Below are 15,788 nucleotides of genomic sequence, written 5' to 3'. Positions count from 1 at the left end.
ATTATGTTTGGGACCAGAAGTTATACCTCACCACCTTACCTAACCAGGTTTAAGCCCAAGGCCCTACCTATAGACTATAACTACCTATAGACTATAACTACCTATAGACTATAACTACCTATAGACTGTAACTACCTATAGACTATAACTACCTATAGACTATAACTACCTATAGACTATAACTACCTATAGACTATAACTACCTATAGACTATAACTACCTATAGACTATAACTACCTATAGACTAACTACCTATAGACTATAACTACCTATAGACTATAACTACCTATAGACTATAACTACCTATAGACTGTAACTACCTATAGACTATAACTACCTATAGACTGTAACTACCTATAGACTGTAACTACCTATAGACTAACTACCTATAGACTGTAACTACCTATAGACTATAACTACCTATAGACTAACTACCTATAGACTGTAACTACCTATAGACTATAACTACCTATAGACTATAACTACCTATAGACTATAACTACCTATAGACTGTAACTACCTATAGACTATAACTACCTATAGACTATAACTACCTATAGACTGTAACTACCTATAGACTATAACTACCTATAGACTATAACTACCTATAGACTGTAACTACCTATAGACTATAACTACCTATAGACTATAACTACCTATAGACTGTAACTACCTATAGACTGTAACTACCTATAGACTAACTACCTATAGACTATAACTACCTATAGACTATAACTACCTATAGACTATAACTACCTATAGACTGTAACTACCTATAGACTAACTACCTATAGACTATAACTACCTATAGACTATAACTACCTATAGACTGTAACTACCTATAGACTATAACTACCTATAGACTATAACTACCTATAGACTAAACTACCTATAGACTAACTACCTATAGACTAACTACCTATAGACTGTAACTACCTATAGACTGTAACTACCTATAGACTATAACTACCTATAGACTGTAACTATCTATAGACTGTAACTACCTATAGACTATAACTACCTATAGACTGTAACTACCTATAGACTGTAACTACCTATAGACTAACTACCTATAGACTGTAACTACCTATAGACGAACTACCTATAGACTGTAACTACCTATAGACTGTAACTACCTATAGACTAACTACCTATAGACTAACTCCCTATAGACTGTAACTACCTATAGACTGTAGCTACCTATACACTAACTACCTATAGACTAACTACCTATAGACTAACTACCTATAGACTGTAACTCCCTATAGACTAACTACCTATAGACTGTAACTACCTATAGACTAACTACCTATAGACTATAACTACCTATAGACTAACTACCTATAGACTATAACTACCTATAGACTATAACTACCTATAGACTGTAACTACCTATAGACTAACTAATAGACTACCTATAGACTATAACTACCTATAGACTATAACTACCTATAGACTAAACTACCTATAGACTAACTACCTATAGACTATAACTACCTATAGACTGTAACTACTAGACCCTATAACTACCTATAGACTGTAACTACCTATAGACTAACTACCTATAGACTATAACTACCTATAGACTGTAACTACCTATAGACTAACTACCTATAGACTATAACTACCTATAGACTATAACTACCTATAGACTGTAACTACCTATAGACTATAACTACCTATAGACTATAACTACCTATAGACTGTAACTACCTATAGACTGTAACTACCTATAGACTATAACTATCTATAGACTGTAACTACCTATAGACTATAACTACCTATAGACTATAACTACCTATAGACTAACTACCTATAGACTATAACTACCTATAGACTATAACTACCTATAGACTGTAACTACCTATAGACTGTAACTATCTATAGACTGTAACTACCTATAGACTGTAACTACCTATAGACTGTAACTACCTATAGACTATAACTACCTATAGACTGTAACTACCTATAGACTAACTACCTATAGACTATAACTACCTATAGACTATAACTACCTATAGACTAAACTACCTATAGACTGTAACTACCTATAGACTGTAACTACCTATAGACTAACTACCTATAGACTGTAACTACCTATAGACTGTAACTACCTATAGACTATAACTACCTATAGACTAACTACCTATAGACTAACTACCTATAGACTGTAACTACCTATAGACTATAACTACCTATAGACTAAACTACCTATAGACTGTAACTACCTATAGACTAAACTACCTATAGACTGTAACTACCTATAGACTAACTACCTATAGACTATAACTACCTATAGACTGTAACTACCTATAGACTAACTACCTATAGACTATAACTACCTATAGACTAACTACCTATAGACTGTAACTACCTATAGACTATAACTACCTATAGACTAACTACCTATAGACTGTAAATAATATAACTAATAACTACCTATAGACTAACTGCCATATAGACTGTAACTACCTATAGACTAACTACCTCATAGACTGTAACTACCTATAGACTGGTCTACCTATAGACTGTAACTACCTATAGACTAACTACCTATAGACTGCTCTACCTATAGACTGTAACTACCTAAGACTATAACTATCTATAGACTATAACTACCTATAGACTAACTACCTATAGACTATAACTACCTATAGACTATAACTACCTATAGACTAACTACCTATAGACTGTAACTACCTATAGACTATAACTACCTATAGACTGTAACTACCTATAGACTGTAACTACCTATAGACTGTAACTACCTATAGACTGTAACTACCTATAGACTGTAACTACCTATAGACTGTAACTACCTATAGACTATAACTACCTATAGACTAACTACCTATAGACTGTAACTACCTATAGACTAACTACCTATAGACTGTAACTACCTATAGACTATAACTACCTATAGACTGTAACTACCTATAGACTAACTACCTATAGACTGTAACTACCTATAGACTATAACTACCTATAGACTATAACTACCTATAGACTGTAACTACCTATAGACTATAACTACCTATAGACTATAACTACCTATAGACTATAACTACCTATAGACTATAACTACCTATAGACTGTAACTACCTATAGACTATAACTATCTATAGACTGTAACTACCTATAGATTAACTACCTATAGACAGTAAATCCCTATAGACTAACTACCTATAGACTGTAACTATCTATAGACTAACTATCTATAGACTAACTACCTATAGACTGTAACTACCTATAGACTATAACTACCTATAGACTGTAACTACCTATAGACTGTAACTACCTATAGACTATAACTACCTATAGACTGTAACTACCTATAGACTATAACTACCTATAGACTAACTACCTATAGACTGTAACTATCTATAGACTGTAACTACCTATAGACTATAACTACCTATAGACTGTAACTACCTATAGACTGTAACTACCTATAGACTATAACTACCTATAGACTGTAACTACCTATAGACTATAACTACCTATAGACTGTAACTACCTATAGACTGTAAATCCCTATAGACTATAACTACCTATAGACTGTAACTACCTATAGACTAACTACCTGTAGACTAACTACCTATAGACTGTAACTACCTATAGACTGTAACTACCTATAGACTAACTACCTATAGACTAACTACCTACAGACTATAACTACCTATAGACTGTAGCTACCTATACACTAACAACCTATAGACTATAACTACCTATAGACTAACTACCTATAGACTAACTACCTATAGACTATAACTACCTATAGACTAACTACCTATAGACTGTAACTACCTATAGACTGACTAAACTACCTATAGACTAACTACCTATAGACTGTAACTACCTATAGACTAACTACCTATAGACTATAACTACCTATAGACTAACTACCTATAGACTGTAACTACCTATAGACTGTAACTACCTATAGACTATAACTACCTATAGACTATAACTACCTATAGACTGTAACTACCTATAGACTGTAATACCTATAGACTATAACTACCTATAGACTATAACTACCTATAGACTATAACTACCTATAGACTGTAACTACCTATAGACTAACTACCTATAGACTGTAACTAAGACTATAACTACCTATAGACTATAACTACCTATAGACTGTAACTACCTATAGACTAACTACCTATAGACTATAACTACCTATAGACTATAACTACCTATAGACTATAACTACCTATAGACTATAACTACCTATAGACTATAACTACCTATAGACTATAACTACCTATAGACTGTAACTACCTATAGACTGTAACTACCTATAGACTATAACTACCTATAGACTATAACTACCTATAGACTATAACTACCTATAGACTGTAACTACCTATAGACTGTAACTACCTATAGACTATAACTACCTATAGACTATAACTACCTATAGACTGTAACTACCTATAGACTGTAACTACCTATAGACTATAACTACCTATAGACTGTAACTACCTATAGACTGTAACTACCTATAGACTGTAACTACCTATAGACTGTAACTACCTATAGACTATAACTACCTATAGACTATAACTACCTATAGACTGTAACTACCTATAGACTATAACTACCTATAGACTGTAACTACCTATAGACTGTAACTACCTATAGACTGTAACTACCTATAGACTATAACTACCTATAGACTGTAACTACCTATAGACTAACTACCTATAGACTGTAACTACCTATAGACTAAACTACCTATAGACTATAACTACCTATAGACTAACTACCTATAGACTGTAACTACCTATAGACTGTAACTACCTATAGACTAACTACCTATAGACTAACTATCTACAGACTATAACTACCTATAGACTGTAGCTACCTATACACTAACAACCTATAGACTATAACTACCTATAGACTAACTACCTATAGACTAACTACCTATAGACTATAACTACCTATAGACTGTAGCTACCTATACACTAACAACCTATAGACTATAACTACCTATAGACTAACTACCTATAGACTAACTACCTATAGACTATAACTACCTATAGACTAACTACCTATAGACTGTAAATAATATAATAATAATAATAATAGATATACTACCTATAGACTGTAACTATCCTATAGACTGTACTAGTCTATGACTGCATACATTCTACGTATGGGTAAATACCTATAGGCTGTAACAACGCCATGACTAAACTGACCACAGATAGGACCACAAATCCCTATAGACTAACTCCCTATAGACTATAACTACCTATAGACTATAACTACCTATAGACTGTAACTACCTATAGACTAACTACCTATAGACTATAACTACCTATAGACTATAACTACCTATAGACTATAACTACCTATAGACTGTAACTACCTATAGACTAACTACCTATAGACTATAACTACCTATAGACTATAACTACCTATAGACTAACTACCTATAGACTATAACTACCTATAGACTATAACTACCTATAGACTGTAACTACCTATAGACTATAACTACCTATAGACTATAACTATCTATAGACTGTAACTACCTATAGACTGTAACTACCTATAGACTATAACTATCTATAGACTGTAACTACCTATAGACTATAACTACCTATAGACTGTAACTACCTATAGACTAACTACCTATAGACTATAACTACCTATAGACTATAACTACCTATAGACTGTAACTACCTATAGACTGTAACTATCTATAGACTGTAACTATCTATAGACTGTAACTACCTATAGATTAACTACCTATAGACTGTAAATCCCTATAGACTATAACTACCTATAGACTGTAACTACCTATAGACTATAACTACCTATAGACTATAACTACCTATAGACTATAACTACCTATAGACTGTAACTACCTATAGACTGTAACTACCTATAGACTAACTACCTATAGACTAACTACCTATAGACTGTAATTACCTATAGACTGTAACTACCTATAGACTAACTACCTATAGACTAACTACCTATAGACTGTAACTACCTATAGACTGTAACTACCTATAGACTATAACTCCCTACAGACTGTAACTCCCTATAGACTAACTACCTATGGACTAACTATCTATAGACTGTAAATCCCTATAGACTAACTACCTATAGACTGTAACTACCTATAGACTAACTACCTATAGACTAACTACCTATAGACTGTAACTACCTATAGACTGTAACTACATGTAGACTAACTACCTATAGACTGTAACTACCTATAGACTGTAGCTACCTATACACTAACTACATATAGACTATAACTACCTATAGACTAACTACCTATAGACTGTAACTACCTATAGACTGTAACTACCTATAGACTGTAACTACCTATAGACTGTAGCTACCTATACACTAACTACCTATAGACTATAACTACCTATAGACTAACTACCTATTGACTGTAACTACCTATAGACTGTAACTACCCATAGACTGTAACTACCTATAGACTAACTACCTATAGACTGTAACTACCTATAGACTGTAACTACCTATAGACTATAACTACCTATAGACTAACTACCTATAGACTGTAACTACCTATTGACTGTAACTACCTATAGACTGTAACTACCTATAGACTATAACTACATATAGACTATAACTACCTATAGACTAACTATCTATAGACTATAACTACCTATAGACTGTAACTACCTATAGACTATAACTACCTATAGACTATCTATAGACTATAACTACCTATAGACTGTAACTACCTATAGGCTAACTACCTATAGACTATAACTATCTATAGACTGTAACTACCTATAGACTAACTACCTATAGACTATAACTACCTATAGACTATAAATACCTATAGACTGTAACTTCCTATAGACTGTAACTTCCTATAGACTGTAACTTCCTATAGACTGTAACTACCTATAGACTAACTACGCATAAACTGTAACTTCCTATAGACTGTAACTTCCTATAGACTGTAACTTCCTATAGACTGTAACTTCCTATAGACTGTAACTACCTATAGACTAACTACACATAGACTGTAACTTCCTATAGACTGTAACTTCCTATAGACTATAACTACCTATAGACTGTAACTACCTATAGACTATAAATACCTATAGACTGTAACTTCCTATAGACTGTAACTTCCTATAGACTATAACTACCTATAGACTAACTACCTATAGACTAACTACCTATAGACTGTAACTACCTATAGACTATAACTCCCTATATATGGTCAAAGGATCAAGGAAAAACACTGTTTTAGCTTTAGAACCTGGTTGTATAAAAATTAAGATTTCAGAGATAATTTATTCTTTACACAGCAGCCAATGTTGAGTCAGAGTCACATACTGGTTTAATTCAAATTGTTCTGTCTATGTTACAGGTGACCTCAGCTTCTCTTCCCTCAGTATAGTGGACAACCCTGCCAAGCAGAGAATGATGAATGATTGATCCTGAAAAACAGATCCTCTCTGGTCTCTGACCACCCAGGAGTTACAAAGCAGAGGCCCTCTCTGTCTCCATGACCACCCAGAGTCAAAGCTACCTCTGTCTCCATGACCACCCAGGAGTGACAAAGCTACAGAGGAACAACTCTCTGTCTCCATGACCACCCAGGAGTGACAAAGCTGATCTAGGATCTGCTTGCCCTCCCCGGATCCTAATCTTAACCATTAGAGGTTAAAAACACAAAACAGACCCCAGACCAGCATCTAGGGCAACTTCCCTACTCTAAATGACACATGCATACAGTACATGGCCTGCTGAAAGAGAGGGTTAACTTATCCATATATCTGACTTAGTCATTGCTGGCCCTGGTTAAATGACCTGGTCCTGGTTAAATTATCTTGCCCTGGTTAAATGACCTGGTCCTGGCTCTGGTTAAATGACCTGGTCCTGGTTAAATGACCTGGCCCTGGTTAAATGACCTGGTCCTGGCTCTGGTTAAATGACCTGGCCCTGGTTAAATGACCTGGTCCTGGCTCTGGTAAAATGACCTGGCCCTGGTTAAATGACCTGGTCCTGGCTCTGGTAAAATGACCTGGCCCTGGTTAAATGACCTGGTCCTGGCTCTGGTTAAATGACCTGGTCCTGGTTAAATGACCTGGTCCTGGTTAAATGACCTGGCCCTGGTTAAATGACCTGGTCCTGGCCCTGGTTAAATGACCTGGCCCTGGTTAAATGACCTGGCCCTGGTTAAATGACCTGGTCCTGGTTAAATGACCTGGCCCTGGTTAAATGACCTGGTCCTGGCTCTGGTTAAATGACCTGGCCCTGGTTAAATGACCTGGTCCTGGTTAAATGACCTGGCCCTGGTTAAATGACCTGGCCCTGGTTAAATGACCTGGTCCTGGTTAAATGACCTGGCCCTGGTTAAATGACCTGGTCCTGGTTAAATGACCTGGCCCTGGTTAAATGACCTGGCCCTGGTTAAATGACCTGGCCCTGGTTAAATGACCTGGCCCTGGTTAAATGACCTGGCCCTGGCTCTTAAATGACCTGGCCCTGGTTAAATGACCTGGCCTGGTTAAATGACCTGGCCTGGTTAAATGACCTGGCCCTGGTTAAATGACCTGGTCCTGGTTAAATGACCTGGCCCTGGTCCTGGTTAAATGATCTGGCCCTGGTTAAATGATCTGGCCCTGGTTAAATGACCTGGCCCTGGTTAAATGACCTGGCCCTGGTTAAATGACCTGGCCCTGGTTAAATGACCTGGCCCTGGTTAAATGACCTGGCCCTGGTTAAATGATCTGGCCCTGGTTAAATTACCTGGTCCTGGTTAAATGATCTGGTCCTGGTTAAATGACCTGGCCCTGGTTAAATGATCTGGCCCTGGTTAAATGACCTGGTCCTGGTTAAATGATCTGGCCCTGGTTAAATGACCTGGTCCTGGCCACTTAGCCACAGGATACTGTAGATGGTTTCAAATCTCCCTTTCTCTAAATGACTGTACGGATCTGGGCTGGTTTCCCTAAAAGCATCGTAGCACTATGATCATCTTTCATCCATTTAGTTTCAATGGAATTAAAGTCAGTGCTACGATGCTTTTAGGAAATCCAGCCCTGGTATGTGACGAGACGTGATGTTCAAATGGTTGAATGACAGCAATCTATGTCCTTCGTTGACAGTATATTATGCTAAAAAATATATATTATTGTAGAAAGGTATTTATTATCTGCTGACAGATTCCATATTATATTTCTTATTTATAAAATTAGGATATGATTTATACAGTACTTCTATAATGAAAACATTTTATAAAGATAATTTAAAATGATGGCTTCATGCTAAAACGTTAGCGTGTAGAAACAGTACCAGAGAAACTAAACCAAAGCATGAAGTGCTGTCATACCTTGTCCATAGGCCGCTGACAGGGTAAGGAAACCAATGTGTCATTTTGTCATTTGGGTCAACTATCCCTTTACTTATGTTTTGTAAGATGACTTTACATTTTTTCATGCCTTTTATTAATAAAATAAGATTGACAATGTGGGATGAATTCGTTTGAATTATTTGTAGGTAAACAAACTATAGTCCGCTTTCACTGTAATTCACAACTATAACGGCATTCATGATTTAAAATACGATGTTGTGGTATCTGGTAAGACTAATGATAACCAGATGAGACTCATCACGCTGCACCTTACCCCCAGGCCGGTAGGTGGCGCTCACACGATAGTTTTTTTAGGTTGCCTCGGAAAAAAGCAAAAGCACTTCCGCTTTTCCACTTCCTTTTTTTTATATCAGCTGTCAAATTAAATTGACGCGCGAAATAAGCAAAACAAAACAGAAATGTCACAGTCGGGGTGTCCTCTTGGTGACAGAATCATAGTAGGTTACATTTTACCCGAAAAGAAGGTTAAAAACTCCGAAAATGACGACTCTGATTGGGAAGATGATGATGAGGAGGAGGAAGAAGAAGCACAGCCGGAGTTTCTGGATATGAAAGAGATGGACAGCGTTAGTTCAGGAGGACACGTGTTTAATTCCTCCGTACCGGGCCGAAACGAAGGTGAGTGGTCGTTGACAGATCATCATAGCTTTGATAAATGCACATGTAGAAGTTAACCTAACTAGCTAATGCGGTTGTCACTTGCAACAAATTAGGCATATTTATCTAGCAAGCAAGTTGCCAATCATTCGGTGTAACCGGACTGCGACAGTGTCACTCTTTTCGGTCGAGCTTGTATTGATTGTAATTTCTCCTACTGTAGAGAAAGGAGTCTACTGTAATTTATATAGTTTGTTCAATCTGGTTTATCTCTTGTTAGTGACACTAATACACCCACAGAAAGGTAGGTATAATTTGTGGGAAAGTTCCAACAGGAGGAATCTGTAACTAAAAACTTGGTAAAGTACAAGGTTTGCCAACAAAACAACGTGTACAAAGTTGTATAGCGGCAGAATAAGATACCGGGTAGAGAGGGTGGACTATTTCAGTAAGTTTTTGTCCGCTCAGCATGTTTATTCCGTCAAAATGTCTGTCCTCTCTCTGGTAGACTACGAACAAACATTTAAGAATAAGCTACGTGGTGAGTTGATGCCTATTCGGCATATAGTTAGGTGAATTAGGTGAATTGACCATGCTACTTTTGTATGCGTTGTTTGTTGCCAACCTTGTAATAATAATAATAATATATGCCATTTAGCAGACGCTTTTATCCAAAGCGACTTACAGTCATGTGTGTTTTTGTTCCAGATTCCTGTTGGAAGGGTTCCCACAAATTATACCCCACCTCCCACAAAACACTATCATACAATCCACCACGATGCATGCATGCTGATGAGCTAGCTAGCTAACGTCAATAACTAACTATCTTGTGTAATTGTTTCATTGTCTATCCCGTATCCGTTCTAGTTGATTTCCTGGACAGCGTGTCTGGTAAGAGATGCAGAGTACTGGGCCGGTTCAGTCTGAAGGACCCGTGGTGGGAGGCTACCTGCACAGCCCGCGCAGCCAGGGGCAAGCTGGTGCTACGGGGCTACCCTGCCTACCGCCTTCGCTCAGACCTCCAGGGAGACCCGGACCACTCTGTCCTGTCTCTGTTCCTCACCGCCTGCGGCGTGGACGCACAGTTTGTCGTCCCCTTCTTTGCTTGGCTGCCGATGGGAAGGAAGGTGGACTTTGCTAACTTGCAGGAAGTTCTGGCTGAGTTTGAGGAAGGAGAGCAGCACAGAGCTTTGGCACAGCAGATTAAAGCCTTGGTCTCTGTTTCAGGTAGGTGGACGTGGGGGAGAGATACATCTTGACCCTGATCTATAGTGTTTTGGTAATATGAAGTGCTGTGAGTAAAGACCATAGCTGTGTTCGAATACTTCTACCAAACTATACCATTCTATACCATACTAACCTTACCATACTATACCATACCATTCTATACCATACTAACCATACCATACTATACCATACCATACCATTCTATACCATACTAACCTTACCATACTATACCATACCATTCTATACCATACTAACCATACCATACTATACCATACTATAACATACCATACCATTCTATACCATACTAACCATACCATACTATACCATTCTATACCATACTAACCATACCATACTATACCATACTAACCATACCATACTATACCATTCTATACCATACTAACCTTACCATACTATACCATTCTATACCATACTAACCATACCATACTATACCATTCTATACCATACTAACCATACCATACTATACCATACCAACCATACCATACTATACCATTCTATACCATACTAACCATACCATACTATACCATACTAACCATACCATACTATACCATTCTATACCATACTAACCATACCATACTATACCATACCATACTATACCATTCTATACCATACTAACCTTACCATACTATACCATTCTATACCATACTAACCATACCATACTATACCATTCTATACCATACTAACCATACCATACTATACCATTCTATACCATACTAACCTTACCATACTATACCATACTAATCATACCATTCTACACCATTCTACACCATTCTATACCATTCTATACCATTCTATACCATACTAACCATACTAACTATACTATACCATTCTATACCATACTAACCATACCATACTATACCATTCTATACCATACTAACCATAGCATACTATACCATACTAATCATACCATTCTACACCATTCTACACCATTCTATACCATTCTATACCATACTAACTATACTATACCATTCTATACCATACTAACCATACCATACTATACCATTCTATACCATACTAACCATAGCATACTATACCATTCTATACTATACCATACTAACCTTACCATACTATACCATACTATACCATTCTATACCATACCATACTAACCTTACCATACTATACCATACTATACTATACCATACTATACCATTCTATACCATACTAACCTTACCATACCATACTATACCATACTAACCTTACCATTCTATACCATACTAACCTTACCATTCTATACCATACTAACCTTACCATACTATACCATACTAACCTTACCATTCTATACCATTCTATACCATTCTATACCGTACTAACCATACCATTCTATACCATTCTATACCATACTAACCATACTATACTATACCATTCTATACCATTCTATACCATACTAACCATACTAACTATACTATACCATTCTATACCATACTAACCATACCATTCTATACCATACCATACTATACCATACTAACCATTCTATACCGGCCCATTACTCTGCATACCATACTAACCACACCATTCTATACCATACTATACCATTCTATACCATACTAACCATACTAACTATACTATACCATTCTATACCATACTAACCATACCATTCTATACCATACCATACTATACCATACCATATGGTAGTACTAACCATACTATACCAGTCTATACCATACTAACCATACCATACCATACTATACCATACTAACCGTACCATACCATACTAACCATTCCATTCTATACCATACCATACCATTCTATACCATACTAACCATACCATACCATACTAACCATACCATTCTATACCATACTAACCATCTATACCATACTAACCATCTATACCATACTAACCATCTATACCATTCTATACCATTCTATACCATACCATACTAACCATACCATACTAACCATTCTATACCATACCATACTATACCATACTATACCATTCTATACCATACTAACCATACTACCATACCATACTAACCATACCATACTAACCATACCATTCTATACCATACTAACCATTCTATACCGGCCCATTACTCTGCATACCATACTAACCACACCATTCTATACCATACTATACCATTCTATACCATACTAACTATACCATTCTATACCATACTAACTATACCATTCTATACCATTCTATACCATTCTATACCATTCTATACTATACCATACTATACCATTCTATACCATTCTATACCATTCTATACCATACTATACCATTCTATACCATACTAACCATACCATACTAACCATACCATTCTATACCATACTAACCATTCTATACCGGCCCATTACTCTGCATACCATACTAACCACACCATTCTATACCATACTATACCATTCTATACCATTCTATACCATACTATACCATACTATACCATTCTATACCATTCTATACCATTCTATACCATACTAACTATACCATTCTATACCATACTATACCATTCTATACCATACTATACCATTCTATACCATACTATACCATTCTATACCATACTAACCATACTATTTGTGACACAAATTGGGTATGTAGTATGCTTATTAGTCATAGGGGTGCGTTTGTAAATTCCCTCTGGCTATCTACTCTGATTTCAGAGCACTCTCTGATGAATTTACAAACACTCAACACCCGTTGAATGTGTCGGTCAATATCGGCAACAAAAAAACGTATTTCAATTGTTACCAGCAGCACAGTTAGTTACCAGCAGCACAGTTAGTTACCAGCAGCACAGTTAGTTACCAGCAGCACAGTTAGTTACCAGCAGCACAGTTAGTTACCAGCAGCACAGTTACCAGCAGCACAGTTACCAGCAGCACAGTTAGTTACCAGCAGCACAGTTAGTTACCAGCAGCACAGTTAGGTACCAGCAGCACAGTTAGTTACCAGCAGCACAGTTAGTTACCAGCAGCACAGTTAGTTACCAGCAGCACAGTTGGTTACCAGCAGCACAGTTGGTTACCAGCAGCACAGTTGGTTACCAGCAGCACAGTTAGTTACCAGCAGCACAGTTAGTTACCAGCAGCACAGTTAGTTACCAACAGCACAGTTAGTTACCAACAGCACAGTTAGTTACCAGCAGCACAGTTGGTTACCAGCAGCACAGTTGGTTACCAGCAGCACAGTTGGTTACCAGCAGCACAGTTGGTTACCAGCAGCACAGTTGGTTACCAGCAGCACAGTTAGTTACCAGCAGCACAGTTAGTTACCAGCAGCACAGTTAGGTACCAGCAGCACAGTTAGGTACCAGCAGCACAGTTAGGTACCAGCAGCACAGTTAGGTACCAGCAGCACAGTTAGGTACCAGCAGCACAGTTAGGTACCAGCAGCACAGTTAGGTACCAGCAGCACAGTTAGGTACCAGCAGCACAGTTAGGTTACCAGCAGCACGGTTGGTTACCAGCAGCACGGTTGGTTACCAGCAGCACGGTTGGTTACCAGCAGCACGGTTGGTTACCAGCAGCACGGTTGGTTACCAGCAGCACGGTTGGTTACCAGCAGCACGGTTGGTTACCAGCAGCACGGTTGGTTACCAGCAGCACGGTTGGTTACCAGCAGCACAGTTGGTTACCAGCAGCACAGTTGGTTACCAGCAGCACAGTTGGTTACCAGCAGCACAGTTGGTTACCAGCAGCACAGTTAGTTACCAGCAGCACAGTTACCAGCAGCACAGTTAGTTACCAGCAGCACAGTTAGTTACCAGCAGCACAGTTAGTTACCAGCAGCACAGTTAGTTACCAGCAGCACAGTTAGTTACCAGCAGCACAGTTAGTTACCAGCAGCACAGTTAGTTACCAACGCTCAACACCCGTTGAATCTGACCACGCCCTGAATTTACAAACGCCCAGAGCGCACTCTGGCACTCCCAGATCGAAGTTACGAACACACCCGAAGTCAAGCAAGTAATTTGTTACGCTGACAAGCTAGCAATCGGTTGCATAGCAACAGCTTCCGGTATGTTACCGTTGGTTTACAGTACACTAACATACAGTATGTTAGTATGGGTATCTGGAACACAGCTCATACTAACATACAGTATGTTAGTATGGGTATCTGGAACACAGCTCATACTAACATACGGTATGGATATCTGGAACACAGCTCATACTAACATACAGTATGGGTATCTGGAACACAGCTCATACTAACATACGTTATGGGTATCTGGAACACAGCTCATACTAACATACAGTATGTTAGTATGGGTATCTGGAACACAGCTCATACTAACATACGGTATGGGTATCTGGAACACAGCTCATACTAACATACGGTATGGGTATCTGGAACACAGCTCATACTAACATACGGTATGGGTATCTGGAACACAGCTCATACTAACATACGGTATGGGTATCTGGAACACAGCTCATACTAACATACAGTATGGGTATCTGGAACACAGCTCATACTAACATACGGTATGGGTATCTGGAACACAGCTCATACTAACATACGGTATGGGTATCTGGAACACGGCTCATACTAACATACAGTATGGGTATCTGGAACACAGCTCATACTAACATACGGTATGGGTATCTGGAACAC

At 37.7% G+C, this 15,788-nt stretch overlaps 2 protein-coding genes and 2 long non-coding RNA genes across 63 annotated transcripts in view; 2 read left to right on the top strand and 2 right to left on the bottom strand.

Moving 5' to 3' along the window:
* LOC127926285 (interleukin-1 receptor-associated kinase 3-like) overlaps positions 1–7,455 on the top strand; it is a 37,469-nt gene extending 30,014 nt beyond the window's left edge. The window contains exon 10 of the mRNA XM_052511684.1: positions 7,388–7,455. Within this exon, the coding sequence (XP_052367644.1) occupies positions 7,388–7,455 (68 nt within the window). The remainder of the gene's footprint in view (positions 1–7,387) is intronic.
* Positions 65–5,768, bottom strand: LOC127926279 (uncharacterized). Of its 14 annotated transcripts, none has more exons than XR_008123715.1 (7): positions 5,516–5,571; positions 5,433–5,464; positions 3,350–3,381; positions 3,152–3,200; positions 1,697–1,764; positions 304–537; positions 65–186 (listed from the first exon to the last, which is right to left on the bottom strand). It is a non-coding gene; the product is annotated as an uncharacterized LOC127926279 (long non-coding RNA). The 14 variants fall into 14 exon arrangements; XR_008123716.1 differs by lacking the exon at positions 5,433–5,464 and adding an exon at positions 5,384–5,415; XR_008123714.1 differs by lacking the exon at positions 5,433–5,464 and adding an exon at positions 5,301–5,332.
* Positions 7,456–7,825: 370 nt separating the features above from the next.
* Positions 7,826–9,033, bottom strand: LOC127926282 (uncharacterized). 47 transcript variants are annotated; one of them, XR_008123738.1, is made up of 7 exons: positions 8,887–9,033; positions 8,735–8,848; positions 8,558–8,696; positions 8,247–8,480; positions 8,127–8,208; positions 8,045–8,088; positions 7,833–7,975 (listed from the first exon to the last, which is right to left on the bottom strand). It is a non-coding gene; the product is annotated as an uncharacterized LOC127926282 (long non-coding RNA). The 47 variants fall into 47 exon arrangements; XR_008123748.1 differs by having other exon boundaries at positions 7,870–8,019; positions 8,064–8,088; XR_008123751.1 differs by having other exon boundaries at positions 7,877–7,975; positions 8,064–8,088.
* A 716-nt stretch (positions 9,034–9,749) lies between these two features.
* LOC127926286 (DNA helicase B-like) overlaps positions 9,750–15,788 on the top strand; it is a 30,880-nt gene continuing 24,841 nt past the window's right edge. The window contains exons 1-2 of the mRNA XM_052511685.1: positions 9,750–10,015; positions 10,862–11,221. The gene's annotated coding sequence lies outside the window, so the exon portion shown is untranslated. The remainder of the gene's footprint in view (positions 10,016–10,861; positions 11,222–15,788) is intronic.

The sequence above is a fragment of the Oncorhynchus keta genome, unplaced genomic scaffold, assembly GCF_023373465.1.
Source record: "Oncorhynchus keta strain PuntledgeMale-10-30-2019 unplaced genomic scaffold, Oket_V2 Un_contig_7309_pilon_pilon, whole genome shotgun sequence".
NCBI lineage: Eukaryota > Metazoa > Chordata > Actinopteri > Salmoniformes > Salmonidae > Oncorhynchus > Oncorhynchus keta.
Note: the sequence above shows the minus strand (reverse complement) of the source record. Positions and strands in the feature narration are given on the sequence as shown.